Source organism: Chelonoidis abingdonii, chromosome 1 (assembly GCF_003597395.2).
Source record: "Chelonoidis abingdonii isolate Lonesome George chromosome 1, CheloAbing_2.0, whole genome shotgun sequence".
Lineage (NCBI taxonomy): Eukaryota > Metazoa > Chordata > Testudines > Testudinidae > Chelonoidis > Chelonoidis abingdonii.
The window spans coordinates 257,242,292-257,259,509 of NC_133769.1; the positions used below are offsets into that span (position 1 = coordinate 257,242,292).

General features: G+C 46.6%; 1 protein-coding gene across 5 annotated transcripts in view; it reads left to right on the top strand.

The window, feature by feature from the left end:
• Positions 1-12,032, top strand: part of CCDC138 (coiled-coil domain containing 138) — a 69,952-nt gene extending 57,920 nt beyond the window's left edge. For 2 of the 5 annotated variants that reach the window (XM_032771928.2, XM_075061369.1), the window contains 2 exons: positions 8,234-8,372; positions 9,544-9,801. In XM_032771928.2, coding sequence (XP_032627819.1) covers positions 8,234-8,372; positions 9,544-9,715 — 311 coding nt within the window. In that variant the 3' untranslated portion in view covers positions 9,716-9,801. The other 3 variants (XR_012654942.1, XM_075061380.1, XM_032771926.1) reach the window with 3 other exon arrangements.
• The last annotated feature ends 5,186 nt before the right edge of the window (positions 12,033-17,218 follow it).

The window sequence follows — 17,218 nt, forward strand, 5'->3', positions numbered from 1 at the left end:
CTTGCCAACTACAGAACCAGTTTCTCCTCCCTTGGTTTTCACACCTCAACTGCTACAACAGGGCCTCATCCTCCCTGATTGAACTAACCTCGTTATCTCTAGCTTGCTTGCTGGTATATATATACCTGCCCTTGGAAATTTCCACTACGTTCATCTGACGAAGTGGGTATTCACCCACGAAAGCTCATGCTCCAAAACGCCTGTTAGTCTACAGGGTGCCACAGGATTCTCTGTTGCTTTTACAGATTCAGACTAACACGGCTACCCCTCTGATACTATCCACAGAGTAGCCGCGTGAAACTGGCAAATCTTGTTAATTTCACTTGGCGCTATTAAAGCTATAAGTAGCAGAAAAAGGCACTGGAGTCATCTGTTTGTGTACTCAGGAAGGCAATATTGCATTGCTTTGCATAGAGGTTACTTTTGGAAGGGTATCTTCACAATCATATGGGCTAGAAACTATATATAAATGAAAGCTTAAATTCTGCAGAAATTGATGAGTTAGACCTTCATGCTGACAAGGGAAAGATTCCCACTTGTCACTGCCAAGTAGATTTTTTTCAGCCACTGTTCTAAATGGTGTTAGGTTGCTTGAATTGTGCTTTCTGGGATTACAGTTTATACTGGGTTCAGTAAAGCTCCTGAAATAAATTACAACCTTGTATTCACTCCAAGGCTATCTATGATGACTAACAAAAATATATCTGTCCTTGTTTTTTTAAACAAAGATGTATCCATCTTCACTAAATTGATAGCAGCACCTTGACATTTCATTTATAAAGTACTTTACTCAACACACGTACAAAGGAACTTTCAGAAGAAATACACTTTCTTCTTTGAGTGCTTGCACACATCGATTCCATTCTAGGTGTGCGTGCGCCCACATGCACAGTTATTAGAGACTTGCCTTGGTGATATCTGTAGGGTCGGCTGTGGTGACCCCTTGAGTGCCACGCTCATGCGTCAGTATATCAGGCACCGCTAGTTAGGCTGGAGCATTTGCACTGCGCCGGACAAGCCCCAATCAGCACCAGGCTCGGTGCAGGATGTGCTGGTGGACACTGTGGGGAAGGAGCAAGTGCCCACCCCAAAACCCCCTTTCCCTGTGGGGGAAAATGCCCGGGCCCGCCCTCCCCGGTGGTTCAGTCATCCTCCTCCTCTCCAGACAAGGCGATGGCAGTGCCCTCCCAGGCTTGTCCACTGGATGACTTCAGGGAGAATCAAGCGCTGATCTGACGGGCGGCCACCAACTTGGGCTTCGAGGCAGAGGAAATGGCAGAACAATCGGACACATTGTTCAATGTGCTCTCCATATCCATGCCAGCACGTGTAGCAGTCCCAGTGCATGAGGGAGCCCTAAACATTTACAAAGCCATCTGGCAAACCCCGTCCTCCATTCACCCACTTCCAAGTAGGCTGAAAAGAAGTATTTTGTCCCTGCCAAGGGGCTTGAATACTTATACATCTACCTACCACCAGGGTCATTGGTCATGTTGGTGGCCAACGAAAAGGACAAATGGACCAGCTAGTTCCACGCCCAAGAATAAGGATTCCAAGAGACTGTAACTTTTTGGAAGGAAAATTTATTCCACGGCCAGTCTCCAGTTCAGGGTGGTGAATCACTAGGCTCATTTGGCACGTTATAACTTTAACCTCTGGGATGCCCTCCTTAAGTTTAAGGACTCTATGCCCCAGGAGGCAGCCCAAGAGTTAAGGGCTGTGGTGGAGGAAGGTACCGTGGTGGCTCGGTGCTTCCTCGAGATGGCCTGGGATGCTGCCGATTCGACGGCCAGGGTGGTTGCCTCAGCGGTGGCCATGAGGTGCAGCCCCTGACTTCAGACTGCCAGCCTATCCCAGGAGATGCAGTCCTCCATACAGGATCTCCCATTCGATGGAATCGAGCCATTCTCTTACCAGACGGAAAGCAAGGCTGAATGGTCTAAAAGACACTTGGGCCACGATTTGCTCCCTGGGGATGCATACACCTCAGTCTGTGAGGAAGCCATTCTGGCTGCTCCTAAGTTAAAGGCCTTGGCAGCCTCAGCAGGGACCTGCGAGGAGAAGGGATGCTCGGTTTAATTGCCGCCACCCTTCATCCTCCCAGTTGCCTATGCAACCTGCCCAGTGAAACGCCATGGAGGCCAGAAGTGCTCATTTTGAGTGTGCATTGGAGCAACGCACCAGTCACCTCCCCAGATCTGCCCCACCTTTCCCTCAGCCATCTCCATCCCTACTGTTCAGCCTGGTTGAGAGTCACCTCTGACCATTGGGTGCTAGAAATTGTGTAATTGGGCTATACCCTCCAGTTTTTGCACACCTCTTGCTTCCACCTACTCTTTCCCCGTCCCTCTTCAGTGACCCTTCTCACAAGCAACTCCTCATTCAGAAGGTAAACCACCTACAGTTGGGGGTGGTGTAGGAGGTTCCTCAGGAAATGAGAGAGGAAGGTTTCTTCTACTGCTATTTCCTGATTCCGAAGGCAAAATGGGGCCTACATCCCATTCTAGTTCTGCAATGACTCAACAAGTACCTCAAGAAGTTGAAGTTTCGCATGGTATCCCTGGTCTCCATCATTCCCTTTTGGATCCAGGAGACTGGTATGCCGCTCTCGACTTGAAAGACGTTTATTTCCATATCTCTATTTTCCAAAGACACAGATGGTGCCTCTGTTTTATGGTAGGCCAGTGCCATTTCCAGTTCACGGAGCTCCTCTTTAGCCTCTCCTCAGCCTTGCAGGTCTTTACAAAATGATGGCCCCAGTAGCCACTTACCTGAGACATTGGGGGATCCAGGTCTGTCCTTATCTCAATGATTGACTCATAAAAGGCACATTGCGGGATCACGTGCAGAGCAGCCTCAATTTGGTGTGGTCCACATGCCACGATCTGGCCTGTTTGTGAATGAATAGAAGTCAGTCCTCATACCAGTGCAACAAATGGAGTTTATTGGGGCAGTTCTCGTTTCCACATGGTCTAGGGCATTCCTTCCGGAGTCCCATTTCCAAGCCATGTCGAATGTAATTTCCCATGTGAGGGATCACTCGCTTACCACCTCCTGCACTTGCCTAAGGCTGGTAGGCCATGTGGCTGCTTGTACTTATGTGGCCTGACATGCCCAGTTCCACCTCCAGTCTCTGCAGACATGATTGGCATCGGTCTACATCCCCAACAGCATGTCCCAGACCTAGTAGTCAATGTGCTGGACCACATCTGGGTATCACTGGCAAGGTAGCTGGACCCTGCATCGATGTTGCAGGAAGTCCCCTTCGTGGCCCCGGCCCTGTTGCTGATTCTGGTGTCCAATGTCTCGGACCTAGGCTGGGGAGTCCGCCTGGGCAAGTTCAGTACACAGGGCTGCTTCTCGGGGGTTGACCGCTTCATCCACATAAATGTCCGGGAGCTCAGGGCAGTCTGCTTGGCCTGCAGGTGTTTCAGCCCCAGTTGCAAGGCAAAGGGGTTCAAGTCCTCATGGACAACGCCTCCACAATGTTTTATATAAACAAGCAGGGCAGAGCCCAGGTTGTCAGCCCTTTGCCAGGAAGCTCTCAGTCTATGGGACTTCTGCATGCAGCATGCCATTCATCTTGTGGCAGCACACATCCCCGGAACCAGAAATGTATTGGTGGATCACCTCAGCAGAACCTTCTCGTCTCACCATGAGTGGTATCTCCACCCCGATGTAGTCAACCAGATCTTCCGAAGGTAGGGGTTTCCCCAGGTGGACTTGTTCGCGACTCACCAGAACAGGAAGTGCCACCAGTTCTGCTCGTTTCAAGGAGTCAGCAGGGGCTCCCAGTCGAACGCCTTTCTGCTTCCCTGGTCGAGGGTGCTGATGTACGCTTTCTCGCCATTGCTGCATAGAGTTATCATGAAGATCAGGCAGGACAAGGTCAAGATCATCCTAATAGCTCCGTCTTTGCTGTGCCAGCACTGGTTCAGCACACTCATGGATCTGTCAGTAGCACCCCTGGTGCCACTGCCCCTCTGGCGAGATCTCCTATTGCAGAACCATGGCCGGCTGTGCACCCAAAACTGGCAGCATTGCACCTCACAGCTTGGTTGCTCCATGGTTTACTGCCGAGGAACGGGAATGTTCAGCCCGGTTCAACAGGTCCTACTGGGAAGTAGGAAGCCCTACACGAGACCAACCTATGTGAACAAATGGAAACATTTTGCATGCTGAGCCTTGATCCATAGGTTAGGCCTTAGCAGGCCTTGCTGCAGCTGATCCTGGACTACCCTCAAGCGTTTCAAGCTCCAAGGTTTGTCTCTTTCCTCAATTAAGGTCCACCTGGCCTCTGTATCAGCCTTTCACTCTCCATTCCAGGGCTGGTCGGTCTTCATGCAGGAAGGAATAGCTTAGTGGTTTGAGCATTGGCCTGCTAAACCCAGAGTTGTGAGTTCAGTCCCTGAGGGGGTCATTTAGGGATCTGGGGCAAAAATCTGGGGATTGGTCCTGCTTTGAGCAGGGGCTTGGAATACATGACCTTCTGAGGTCCCTTCCAACCCTGATAGTCTATAGTTCTATTCTATGATGGTCCAGTTCTTGAAAGGCCTGGAGCAGCTTGGTATCCTGTTCCCTTCTTCTGCGCTCCTGCAGGGTGGCATTCCTGATAGCAATAACTTCTACCCGAAGAGTCTCTGAATTTAGGATGCTTACATCAGAGCCACCCTATATGGTGTTCTTCAAGGACAAGGTCCAATTGTGAGCACATCCAGCTTTTGTGTTTCATTATTTCACGCAAGCCAACACATATTTCTGCCAGTCTTCTTACCAAAGGTTCATAAGTCAGAGGAGGAATGTGGGTTGCCCTCTCTGGTTGTCAGGAGGGCACAAGCCTTTTACATGGAGAGGACCAAGCCATTTCACAAATCATAGAATATCAGGGTTGGAAGGGACCTCAGGAGGTCATCTAGTCCAACCCCCTGCTCAAAGCAGGACCAATCCCCTAAGTCAACGCAGTTGTTCATCGCGTTGGAAGATAGGATGAAAGTACATCCGGTATCTGCCCAGAGAATTTCTTCCTGGATCACAGCCTGCATCTGTTTCTGCAATGATCAGGCGAAGGTGCCTCCGCTGGTGGTTGTAACCGCCCACTTGACTAGAGCTCAAAGCCTCGGCAGTGGCCTTCCTGGCCCATGTACCGATTTCTGACCTCTGCAGGGATGACATCTGGTTGTCTCTGCATACGTTCTTGTTTCACTATGTGCTTACACAGCAAGCCTGAGATGATGCTAGCTTCGGTAGAGCAGTGTTGCAAGCCGCATGTATGTGAACTCCGAGCCCACCTCCAGGGATTCTGCGTGTGAATCAACATGAGCAAGCACTCAAAAGAAAAAATGGTTACCTATCTTTCGTAACTTGTTGTTTGAGGTGAGTTGCTCATGTCCATTCCATTACCCACCCTCTTTCCCCTTTGTCGGAGTTGCTGGCAAGAAGGAACTGAGAGGGCATAGGGCCAACGGCGCCTGATATAGTGATGCCAGAGCTCAGCACTCAAGGAGGCACCACAGCCAACCCTACAGATACCACTAAGGCAAAAGTCTCCCGACAACTGTGCACATAGGCGCACACATACCTAGAATGGAATGGACTTGAGCACCACATCTCAAAGAACAACAGTTATGAAAGGTAGGTAACCATTTTTTCTTTACTTCATTGCCTTATGCTGTAGTTTAGATATTTTGCTAAGTTGCCTTAAGTAGGACTTACAAATGAGTTTAAGGCAAGGAAAAAAAATAAAGTAAGAAACATCTTTCTTCCCAATTCCATGTCCCTTTGCTAGTAGATATGACTAACCCATGCTATCAGTTAGAAAATATAGTGTATATGTAAGAAAGTCAAACATCATTTTATTAGCTTTCTGTATCCTTTCTGTGAAACATATTGAAATATCAGTTTGCTTTGAAACAGTGAATAACTGTTGTCCTTTATTTCTTAAATTAAAAACTAAGTTTTCAGAATGTTTGTCTCGTCATGTAAGCAATATTTGTTGAAGCAATTCTAGAATGTGAAATTTTCTTCATATTTTCTGATTGTTGCTATTGCATAATGGTGGATTGATTGAAATCACTTATTTTAATCATGGTTTAAATCAGCAAGCAGGAAACCTTGACTTAAATAATTGGTTTTAGTCTGGTTTTGCATTTGTACTTTTTAGTTATTGTCATAAAGAAAAGTTCTTTCTCATTGGCTGTTATAACCATTGGAACGTGTTGATTTGCAGCCAAATACAGCCTTTACGCTCAATTTGGTACTTCCTTTTGCTAACTGGAAGAATATACTGTATATGTACATATGTATTTAAACAATTATATAGGTTACATGTATTTGAATTCTCAATTTTAACATATTTTATGTTAGAAAATAGTGACTAGTAAACATTTGATATTTTTTTTACCCAGAATTTGTGCCAAGCTGCATTTGGATGGAAATTGGAACTAAAAGTGTACAAAAGCAACATTTTACATTTGTTTTTTATTAGTTGCATAAAGTTACCTTATATATGCAAGAATCATAAGAAAGAAAACAAGTTTATCAGAGCATATTTTGCATTTAAAATGTATTAAACAAAGGAAGTATTACCTGGAGTTAGTGAATTGACAGAATTTGAAAGTATTTAGGTGCTTAAGGGCTTGTCTACATGGTGGGGTGGGTAAGATGTTCTACGGTGGATGCGTGGGAGATGGGATGATTTCTAAAGCGCATTAACTTGTTGCACATTAGAAACAACACCATGTTAAAGCTCACTAGGGAACCTTTAGTGTGCATCAACGAGTCTACATTGACCAATTAATGCACAACGCGTTAGTGCACTTTAGAAGCCAAATCTCTGTAGAGCACCTTACCCCACTATATAGACAAAGCCCTAAAAATGCAGAACAGAAACTGCAGTACTTACATTTGGAAAAATCTAAATACCAATATTTGCTCCCTTGTAAAGACTGAAGCGAAAAAAAGCTACTTAATGTAGTATACAACATTGGGATAATTTATAAACCTTGAGTTGATCTAAAAAGTTAGCTATTTACCCCAGTTATACAATTTAAAAATAGGCACCCTTTGTCTCGTTGTAATTTGAGGAGGGCTTATTGATGCTGCTGTGTTTTTTTTAATTTAAATTATTTTAGTAGACTAAAGAAGGCTTAGGCCTTAATATAAATCGACATAATTTCAAATGTAATTTGAAATAGGTTTATTTTAAAAAAGAAAAATATATTTAATGTAAATAAAAATTGATTTAAATAAAACTAATCTGAGTTTTTAATTTTTAAAAAAATATCATCTACCTTTGGGTGGAACAAATGCACATTCATGCCCATTTCACAAGATGGGGACTTAGCAATATGATGCATGTATTTGTATTTGCATTCTCTTTGCCCTGTCAGGCCAAAAAAATGAATTGTTTGCCTTTGGTGTCCTTATTAGTTTTTTGAACTCTTAAACACAGAATTTAATGGTTTGTAATTATAAACTAATTTGTTAGGTACAAAAATGTGGTGATAAAATGTGGATCGATTTCATTGTGTATATATGAGAAATAAGATTGTGGAGAAGAGAACAAAAGTGAATAGAAATGCACCATGACTTGACCAAAAGCTATAGGTATGCAGGATTAAGGGAGTTATATTAATATTTATACGGATCAATCTTTTTTTGTTTTTTTTTGCTCGCAGTTTTTATTGCACCTGTCTGGAAGCTGAGTACTGCTAAACAAACATTTTGATAAAGACAGATTACTTAGTTTCACGTTAGCTTCTTTAAATATTTCAGTATCACCCGCTGACATGTACTTTTGCAGCTTCTTAAAGCAATACTTCTTGGTGAACCACCTTTGGCACTGCTTAGTGCTTGCCTGCTGATGACAGGATGTGCACAGCTGATATGTGAGTTTCAGATAGGTATGTCAAAGATGCAGAATTATCACTTGAGTTAAAAGTAGCCCTCCCTCCTGCCATTTTTTTATTGTTCAGAAAGCAAAATGCTTTTACTGTGTTTACTACCTTGTTTTATATTCATATTATTGGTGATGTCAGCACAACATTGTAGCTCAGGTTCTGTAGTTTCTGATTCTGCTAGAGTTTTATGTCAAAAGTGCAGTAGAAGCCAGAAAGTTACATAGTTTGTCTTGTTACACTGCAAGTATAAAGTGCACTTCATCTTTTATTAACTATAGTATTGAATTTTTTTCTACCAAATTAATTGATGAGAACATTACATTACTGCTTTACAGGTTTTTTGCAGCCTTTCCTAGAAGCCTGCAGCAATGAGTCTTTTTTCCGTACTTGTTCTGTGTTGCTTCGAAATCCTAAACTCGATCTACCGATAGTGGAAAAACTCAGCATTATATTGCAAAAACTCTCCAGAATCAAGTAAATATTTTTTATTTTGTAGTCTTAGTTATTAAAAATTGCTTTTTTGTATTCCTCCTCATAAGTTTTCTGACTCCATTTTCTCTCCCTGACTCTAAGTTTTGCTGAGTTACTTTGTAACGTAGTTTTTCTGGGTTGAAATTTGCAAAAGGGCCGATGCGACATAGGAATCTACATCCTATATTCAAAAGTGATTTAGGCACTTAGAAGCTTTAAGTCTTGTCCACTTGCTGTGACAGTTAAGCTTCTAAGTGCCTAGAAGTCATTTTTGAAAAGGGAATTTAGACTTTTAAATTTGACCCTTTCTAAGGATCTTTCTCTGTGCTTGTTGCTTTATAAATTTACTGCAACAGAAATTCTCCCCTGCCTAATGATATCACATCTTGTACTGATTATGCCAGTGCATTACATGATTTGATTACTTCTCTTATAAAACAGCAGAGACCTAAATTAAAGTCTTTTATTCACATTAGGTACTGAACACTTTTTTCCCTAGAAAATTAGGGATATCTAGATTAATTTTGCTCTTCTTGAGGATAACAAATAAACAAACCTATAGCTCTAAGTGGGGAAAACAAGATAAGTTTCTAAGTTGAAAGAAAAAGACAAACTATTTTTCATTGGAGATAAGTTAGAATTTAATAAATTGTGATTTTTTTCAAACAAAATTGCTTAAAAATTTGTAGACTGAAAATAATCTCACATCCCTATCAGCTGTTGGATCTTCCAGTGTTGGATCTGTCTACAGTATTTTTAAATATCGTTTCTTTCTGTCAGTATTTCCAGAGCTGTCTCTCTCCCCCTTCATTCCCCCCTCCACTTGGTCTACTGCCCAATCCCCCTTTTACAGCTTTGAAAACTTGCTTCATCTCTTCCTTAAGGTTTCCTTGGGCTACATTTAAAAGCCATTTATCTGTGGGAAAGGATACTTCTGCATGGGGTCATGTTTATTTTTGTCACCATGCAGCAAAACCATAGCAGCTTAGAGAGACACCATTGTCACTGACAATGTAAAAAATCACATTCATGGAATATAAAATACAGCACAAATTTTGGTTCCATAAAAAAGTCAGTCTCTCCAGAATAGTGATTTTGAAATTCTCTTCCCATACTTGAAAGTAATCTAATGAATTTTTGTCACTGACTAATTTTATATGAAAATCTTTTGCAGAAGTAATAAGAAGATGTTTGAATTGTTTACTATTCATCTAATGATCCAAGAGCTGCAGAGGACAACACATCCAAATCATGCTTTTCTCTGTATTAACCTCAATTCAATTCTTTTCAATTTGGGCTTAACGAAGACCAACTCTCTTATCTCCAGTCTAAGCACAGGTCACTAATGAACTGTATTTTATTATGGTTTATGTTCTGTATAATTTGTACAAACAAGATTATATTTATTTATAAAAACTAGCAGACTAGCTAACGAGAACATCAATAGCTCATTTATAACTGCATGGGTTAGAATTTATGTTACCTTCCCTTATAATCAGTGTATTCATTGAAAGAGAAGGTGGGAAATTGCACAATCTTCAAGAGGCCTTTTTGTTTTTAAATTTAGCTGAAATATACTACAGGGTTAGTGCTGTGCTGTTCTAGAAAACTGACCTGTTCAACACAGCTGGCACCTGCTTGCTAGGCACACCACTAGTACCTACTTTCCTCACAAAGTTGTGAAATATGAGTTAACCTTAAAAATATTAAAAATTTAAAATCTTCAATGTTTTACCAACATTTATTATTGCTTTTTTGTTTGTCCAGGTGCCAGATAACATGGAAACAGTCTTTTTGCAAATGTATTTCAGGAAAATGCTTGTTTTAAGTACTTAAGTCAAATTTTGATGAAATTGAACTTGGTGTATATTAGGTGTCTGTTGAATGAGAAACTTTCTCTGGTCTGTGATATCCAGTATTTACAGGAATCGCTGTTCACTGTTTTCTCTTTACTTATATGTATTTGCTGTACATCGCTGTGCTTTATTAACTCATGATACTGCTTTTGTATTTTTTGTATGGATTTTGATTGTAATATCTCTGAAAATATAAAGTATTTCTTAACATTTTTGGAATATTATTACTTCAGTTAAAAGCCATAATCTTTTAATAAAACAAATCCATTTTCTATTTTATTAATTTCCAAAAGGGACGTAGTCCAGTCTCCTGCTTATGCACACACTTTTCCATACGTACTTTTCAAACACTAACAGCCAATTAATTTTGTCATTGATATGAATAGGTATTGGTACTCAAAAAAAATGCATATGTACTGTGACAGACCCAGGCCAGTGTGGTACAGGCATCTGGTAGAGGGCAAATATACTAGTCACTGGCTGAGTAGTTTTTTGTTCCCTGAGTGACTAGAGCAGGGGCTGCACTGAAGTAATCAGGAACCTGCTAGAACCAATTAAGGCAGACAGGCTGATTAGAACACTTGCAGCCAATCAAGGCAGGCTAATCAGGGCACCTGGGTTTAAAAAGGAGCTCACTCCAGTCAGAGAGGGAGGAGCTAGAGGAGAGGAAGTGCGTGTGAGGAGCTGGGAGCAAGAGGCACAAGGAGCTGAGAGTGAGAGGGTGTGCTGCTGGAGGACTAAGGAGTACAAGCGTTATCAGACACCAGGAGGAAGGTCCTGTGGTGAGGATAAAGAAGGTGTTTGGAGGAGGCCATGGGGAAGTAGCCCAGGGAGTTGTAGCTGTCATGCAGCTGTTACAAGAGGCACTATAGATAGCTGCAATCCACAGGGTCCTGGGCTGGAACCCGGAGTAGAGGGTGGGCCTGGGTTCCCCCCAAACCTCCCAACTCCTGATCAGACACAGGAGGAGTTAATCCAGACTCTGGGGAGATCACTGAGGTGAGCAAATCTTCCAATAAGCGCAGGACCCACCAAGGTAGAGGAGGAACTTTGTCACAGTACACAAAATGAGTCACTTGACCCAACAAGTCTTTCATTTCTAATGTTTGTGTTTGATTATGCCATTCTGTGAAACTACAAGATATATTCTTTGCAACTCCTTGTAATTATATAATTGAAGCTGTGATTATAATTTAAGAACCTGCTTTATAATAAATCTGTGTTTGATTAACTCTGTGGCCAGTCCTTATGAAACTACTTACAAGATTAGTTCTTCTTCGAGTGATTGCTCAGGTGTATTCCACTATAGATTTGCGTGCTCGCCACGTGCACCAGTGCTGGAAGTTTTTCCCTTAGCAGTATCCATAGTGGGGGTGCCCCGCTGTGACCCCTGGAGTGGCGCTGACATATCGCACTATAAAGGGGGCTGCATGCTCCCCCAACCCTTAGTTCCTTCTTGCCGCCAGTGAAGGTAGTCGGAACTTGCTCCAGCCTTGGCTGCAGCATTATAGCCTTAGTGGTATCCAGTTTCCCTGAAAACTTCTTTGCTGAACTTTCTCTCACGAAGGCCTGGCTCGGGGCATGCCCCGTGGCCCAGGCTTCAAGTCGCACGACTCCTGTCGCAACTCCATGCCCAGAAGCGATCCACACAGTCAGTGTCTTCGCTGCCTGGGCGAGGCTCACATTAGTGAGAAGTGTAAAATTTGCCGCTCCTTCAAGCCGCGTACAAAGAAGAAACGTGAGATCCGACTCAGGGCTCTCCTCATGGAGTCGGCACTGGCCTCGGCACTGGCACGTCGAGTGGACCACGACCAGTACCTTGTCTTCAGCATGCAGCGAAGTGCCTCTGGTGCGCCATCCTGATTCTGTGCCTGGTACCGTGTCCTCGGTGCGCAGTGAGGCGCCGTCACCCCTCCCATGCTAAACAAAGGAAGACTCAGTGGCGCCAAGAGGAGGAGGGGTGAGGCTAGACCCGAGTTGGGCAGCCCACGATCCCCATTGGGACATAGACCTCCGACTCGCGCTGACCGGAGTAGTCCAGTCCCGTCCGCATGAGCCTTGCCCGAAGCACGCATGCCTTTGATGCCAGAGGCAGCTCAGGCCATGCATGATATTCTGGTGCTTCCGGTGCCAGGTGCACCTCCTCAGTCGGGTCCCCGGTCCCGAGGGAAGCCGCCCTTGGGCGCCCATCAGCCCTCCCCAGAGGTGTCGGAGGTCAAGGTTCCTTCCTGGGTCTAGGTGCTGAGTAGAGCCCCGCGACGCACGTCAACTCCGCATCCTGGCTCTTCTGTGAGCGGATCCCACTCTTCTGATCTCAGACGCCGTCGAGGAGATTACAAGAGACGGCACTGTTCCTCCTTCAGCCAGTCCGAGAGGAACAGGTCTCGCAGCCGTCGGCACCGATGCTCGTACTCAAGTGCCTGCCATCACAGAGGCCACGTTCGGAGTGCGTCCCGAGAGCCCCCGGCACCGAGGCGCCATGGTCAAAGCACCACAGGGAGTCCAGAGACACCTCTTCGGACATTTACCTCTCAACTTCCTCCAGGTCAAAGTCTCGGGGCAGGAACCGTCATGATAGAGACTGCTCCAGTCATTCCTATGGCACCGTGCTTTTCTCCAGGACTTCAGCATCGGCGTGCAGCCGTCTCTCCCCGGGCCACACTGCACCACATGAACAACCCTGCCAGCACCCAATGCGTCTCATTTCCAAGCTGTTCCCTGGCAAGTACAATGGTGCCACTGGGCACCGTGGCCTCAGGCTCCTGCGCACTCGAGACCTCGCTCTGTGACGAGAGCCTCTCAGGGCCCCCCTGCGTAGCCTTCCAGCACTGGGATCAGACCGTGGCGCTGAACCCCCGGCATCGACTCTGGCACTGGACCCGGACATCGAGCCCACAATGCCGTCAGTTGCTGAAGGCACCACACCATCCACCTCTTCGGCGCAGGGTGATACAGTTGCGGTGCTGCCTCCCTCTTCCCAAGAGGACTTTAAAGCGCACCAGGAGCTGCGTAGGAGCGTGGCAGCAAATCTCAAGCTCCGGGCTGAGGAGATGGAGGAGCCCTCTGATAACCTTTTTAATGTCCTCGCCTCCTCGGTGCCGGGGTGTGTGGCTCTCCAATTCCATCAGGGAGAAGCCAACATCACCACTGGCCTCTGGCAGAACCCGGCCTCGTTTGGGCCAATTTGCAAAATGGCCGAGAGGAAGTACTTCGTCCCCACAAAGGGTCACGAGTACCTATACACCCACCCAGCTTCTAACTCCTTGGTGGTAGTTGGTCCACCACCGTGAGCGGAATGGCCAGCCCGCGCCAACACCAAAAGACAAGGATACTCATAGACTGGATACCTTTGGGAAAAGGGTTTATTCATCCTTGAGTTTCCAGCTCAGAGTGGCCAACCACCAGGCACTGCTGAGCCGGTATGAGTTTAATCTCTGGGGTTCCCTCTCCAAGTTTGAGCCCCTTCTTCGGGACAAGGATGGAAAGGAGTTTCGGGCTCTGATCTACAAGGATACAGCCGCGGCCAAAGCAGCTCTCCAGGCAGCTTCGGATGCAGCGAACACAGCCACTCGTACAATGGCTTCCGCACTCTCCATGCAATGGGTGTTGTGGCTCTCACTCGCAGGGTTGTCGGTCGAGTCCCAATCTATAATGCAGGACCTGCCGTTTGATGGCAAGGCCCTATTTGCAGAACAGACACCCGTCTGCATGGGATGAAGGATTCCTGCACTACCCTTCAGACACTAGGCCTCTACGTCCCTAAGGACAAGCCCAGGCCTCAAATGTCTGCTCCTCTGGCTCAGGACAGATATGAACCCCTGACTAAGCGGCAGAGGGAACAAAGGCGTCGATCCCAATGCCAATCCCATTTGGCCCCTCGGCCTGTGACCTCGAAGGCCAGACAGCCGGGAAAGAGGTGTTTTTGACTTGTTGAGGGGGGGGTCACTAGGCCTGTTGCCAGTGTACCCCACACCCAGTTAATAAAGTTGCCTTTTATGAACCGTTTATCAACCTTCCGACTGCAGTGGTCCCGTATAACATCGGACCAATGGGTCCTCAGCACCATTTCCCATGGGTACAGGCTGCAGTTTGTTTCCACCCCTTCCAACTTCCCCCGTCTGGGCAGCCAGCTGGGGTCCCGGAGCATGTCCTCCTCCTCTGCCAGGAGGTGGAGTACCTCCTTTCCCTGGGAGCAGTGGAAAGGGTACCTCAGGAATACCAGGGCAGGGGTTTTTACTCCAGGTATTTCCTCATCCCGAAGGCGATGGGCAGGCTTCGGCCCATCCTTGACCTGCAGAATCTCAACCAGTTCCTGGTTTGTTGCAAATTCTGCATGGTATCCCTGGCCTCTATTAGTCCATTCCTAGACCAAGGGGATTGGTTTACGGCGCTGGACCTCCAGGATGCGTACTTTCACGTCCACATTATCGAGGGTCACAGGCATTTCCTCTGTTTCATGGTGGGTCAGGACCATTTCCAGTTTACGGTCCTCCCCTTTGGCCTCTCTACTGCCCCCAGGGTATTTACAAAGTGTATGGTGGTGGTGGCTGCCCACCTCAGGAGAAACCTCAGGAGAAAAGGGTTGCAAATCTTCCCCTACCTTGACGACTGGTTGCTCAAGGGCCGGTCTCGGTCTCTGGTGCAGCAGCACATTAGCTTCCTGCTAAACACCTGCGCAGCTCTAGGCCTACTGGTAAACGAGAAATCCACGTTAATCCCGTTTCAGCACATAAGCTTTATAGGGGCGCTGCTGGATTCCCGGGTGGCCATAGCCTCCCTCCCACGGGACAGATTCGAGATTCTTTCCGCTAACCACGGCACGGATGTGCCTGCAAATCCTTAGCCACATGGCAACATGCACCTATGTGGTGCGACATGCCAGGCTTCAGATCAGGCCCCTTCAGCTCTGACTGGCCTCCCGCTATTCCCAGGCCAGGGACGGCCTGGACAAGGTTGTCGCAGTGCCGCCCATGGTGGTGACAGATCTCCAGTGGTGGTCCCTCCCGAGCAACATGCTCTGGGTATCCCCTTCCGAGAGCCCCCTCCCTCACTAGACGTAGTGTCAGAAGCCTCGGACCTGGGGTGGGGAGCCCACATGGGGGATGTCAGGACCCAGGGCATGTGGTCACCAGAGGAACTGACCCTGCGCATAAATGTAAAGGAGCTCAGGGCTGTATGCCTGGTGTGCATGGCATTTTGCCAGCACATACAGGAGAAGGTGGTCAGAGTCCTTACAGACAACACAACTGCTATGTATTACATCAACAAATGGGAGCACATGTTCCCAGGCCTTATGCCAGGAAGCCCAACTCCTGTGGGAGTTTGTATAGCCTACAACGTACTTCTGCGGGCTTTGTACCTGCCTGGCAAGAGTAACACTCTCGCAGACCACCTGAGCAGGGTGTTCTCCCAGCAGCACAAGTGGTCCTTGCACAAAGAGGTAGGCAGGCTGATCTTCCTACAGTGGAGTACTCCCCAGGTAGACCTGTTCACCACCACCCAGAATCGACAGTGTCCTCGATTCTGCTCCTGAGTGGGATGGGGCGACGAGGCGATATCGGATGTGTTCCTACTCCCATGGTTGGGGCCCCTGTTGTACGCCTTCCTGCCCTTCCCCTTAATAGGCAGGGTCCTACAGAAGGTGAAGTCAGACGGGGCGAGGGTTATTCTCATAGCCCCAGATTGGGCCCGTCAGCATTGGTACGGGTCCCTACTGCAACTCTTAGCAGCCCCTCCGTACAGGTTGCTGCTCCGCCCGGACCTCCTGTCCTAGGAGGAAGGTCGTCTCCTCCATCCCAACCTAGCTGCGCTCCACCTGACAGCGTGGCTGCTCCATGGTTAAATGAGGAGGAAGGGAGGTGTTCTGAGGATGTGAGGAAGGTCCTGCTGGAAAGTAGGAAACCCTCCACACATCAAACCTACCTGGCTAAATGGTATAGGTTCTCTGTGTGGACGAGAGATAGAGGTTTCTCTTCCTCCTCTGTGTCTATCCAGCTTGTCCTCGACTCCCTCCTGTCTCTTAGGGCCCAAGGGCTGGCGCCCTCCTCGATCAGGGTGCACCTCGCGGCCATTTCAGCCTTCAACCCCCTGGTGCAGGGCCTGTCTGTGTTCTCGCTGTCATAAGTAGATAGGTAAGGTAAGGGTTAAGTTTCTTTTACCTGGAAAGGGTAACCAAACACCTGACCAGAGGACCAATCAGAGAACTGGATTGTTTAAAGTCAGGGGCGGGGAATTCTGTATACTCGGGTCTTGTGTGTTTTCTCGGCTATGGTCACACGAAGTTTCCTTCTATCTTCCTCTTATCTCAAGATCTATTTACTAAAAGGTCTGTGAGTACAAGGAAAGCAACAGTCCAATCGGCTTGCAAGAGCTTGTGTTGTATGTACAGATGTGGATTGCTGTTGTTCTTGGTGTTTCCTCGGCTGTGGAGGGGGGGGGGAGCGGGGGGGGGGCCCGAAGCTTTCTCCTAACTCCATCTTATCTCAACATTTCTCCTAAACTCTGTGAGTACAAAGGAAAGCAAAGTAATTCGGACTTGCATGAGCTTTGTGTTGATATTACATGTATGTTGATTTGTTGAATGGTTGTCAATCGGCTATTTTTAAATCAGACTGTTATTTGGCAATATTTCTTTAAGCAAGAGCTGTATTGAGTTTCTTATGCACAGATTGTTGTTTTATATTTTCTTTCTTTTTTTTCTATAAAGTTTTCTTTTTAAACCTTTGTGGAAGTCTCTTTTTCCTAGTGAGGCAGTAGGGGGAGGGAAAAGCCCAAACTCTGGTCTCACCTTCCTATTGTCCGGCGGAAAGGCTGCAGAGACAAACGGAGGGGATCTCTTGTGTGAGCTGATAGGTGACATGCCTAGCTCGGGGAAGCATAGATTGCCATCTCCGGTTGTATTCAAGGAGTGAGTATAGCATTTGCCCCCCCACCGGCTAACCCAGGAAGGGGGGAAGCTGGGAGACGGGAGAGAGAAGAGAGACCCAGGGGTCT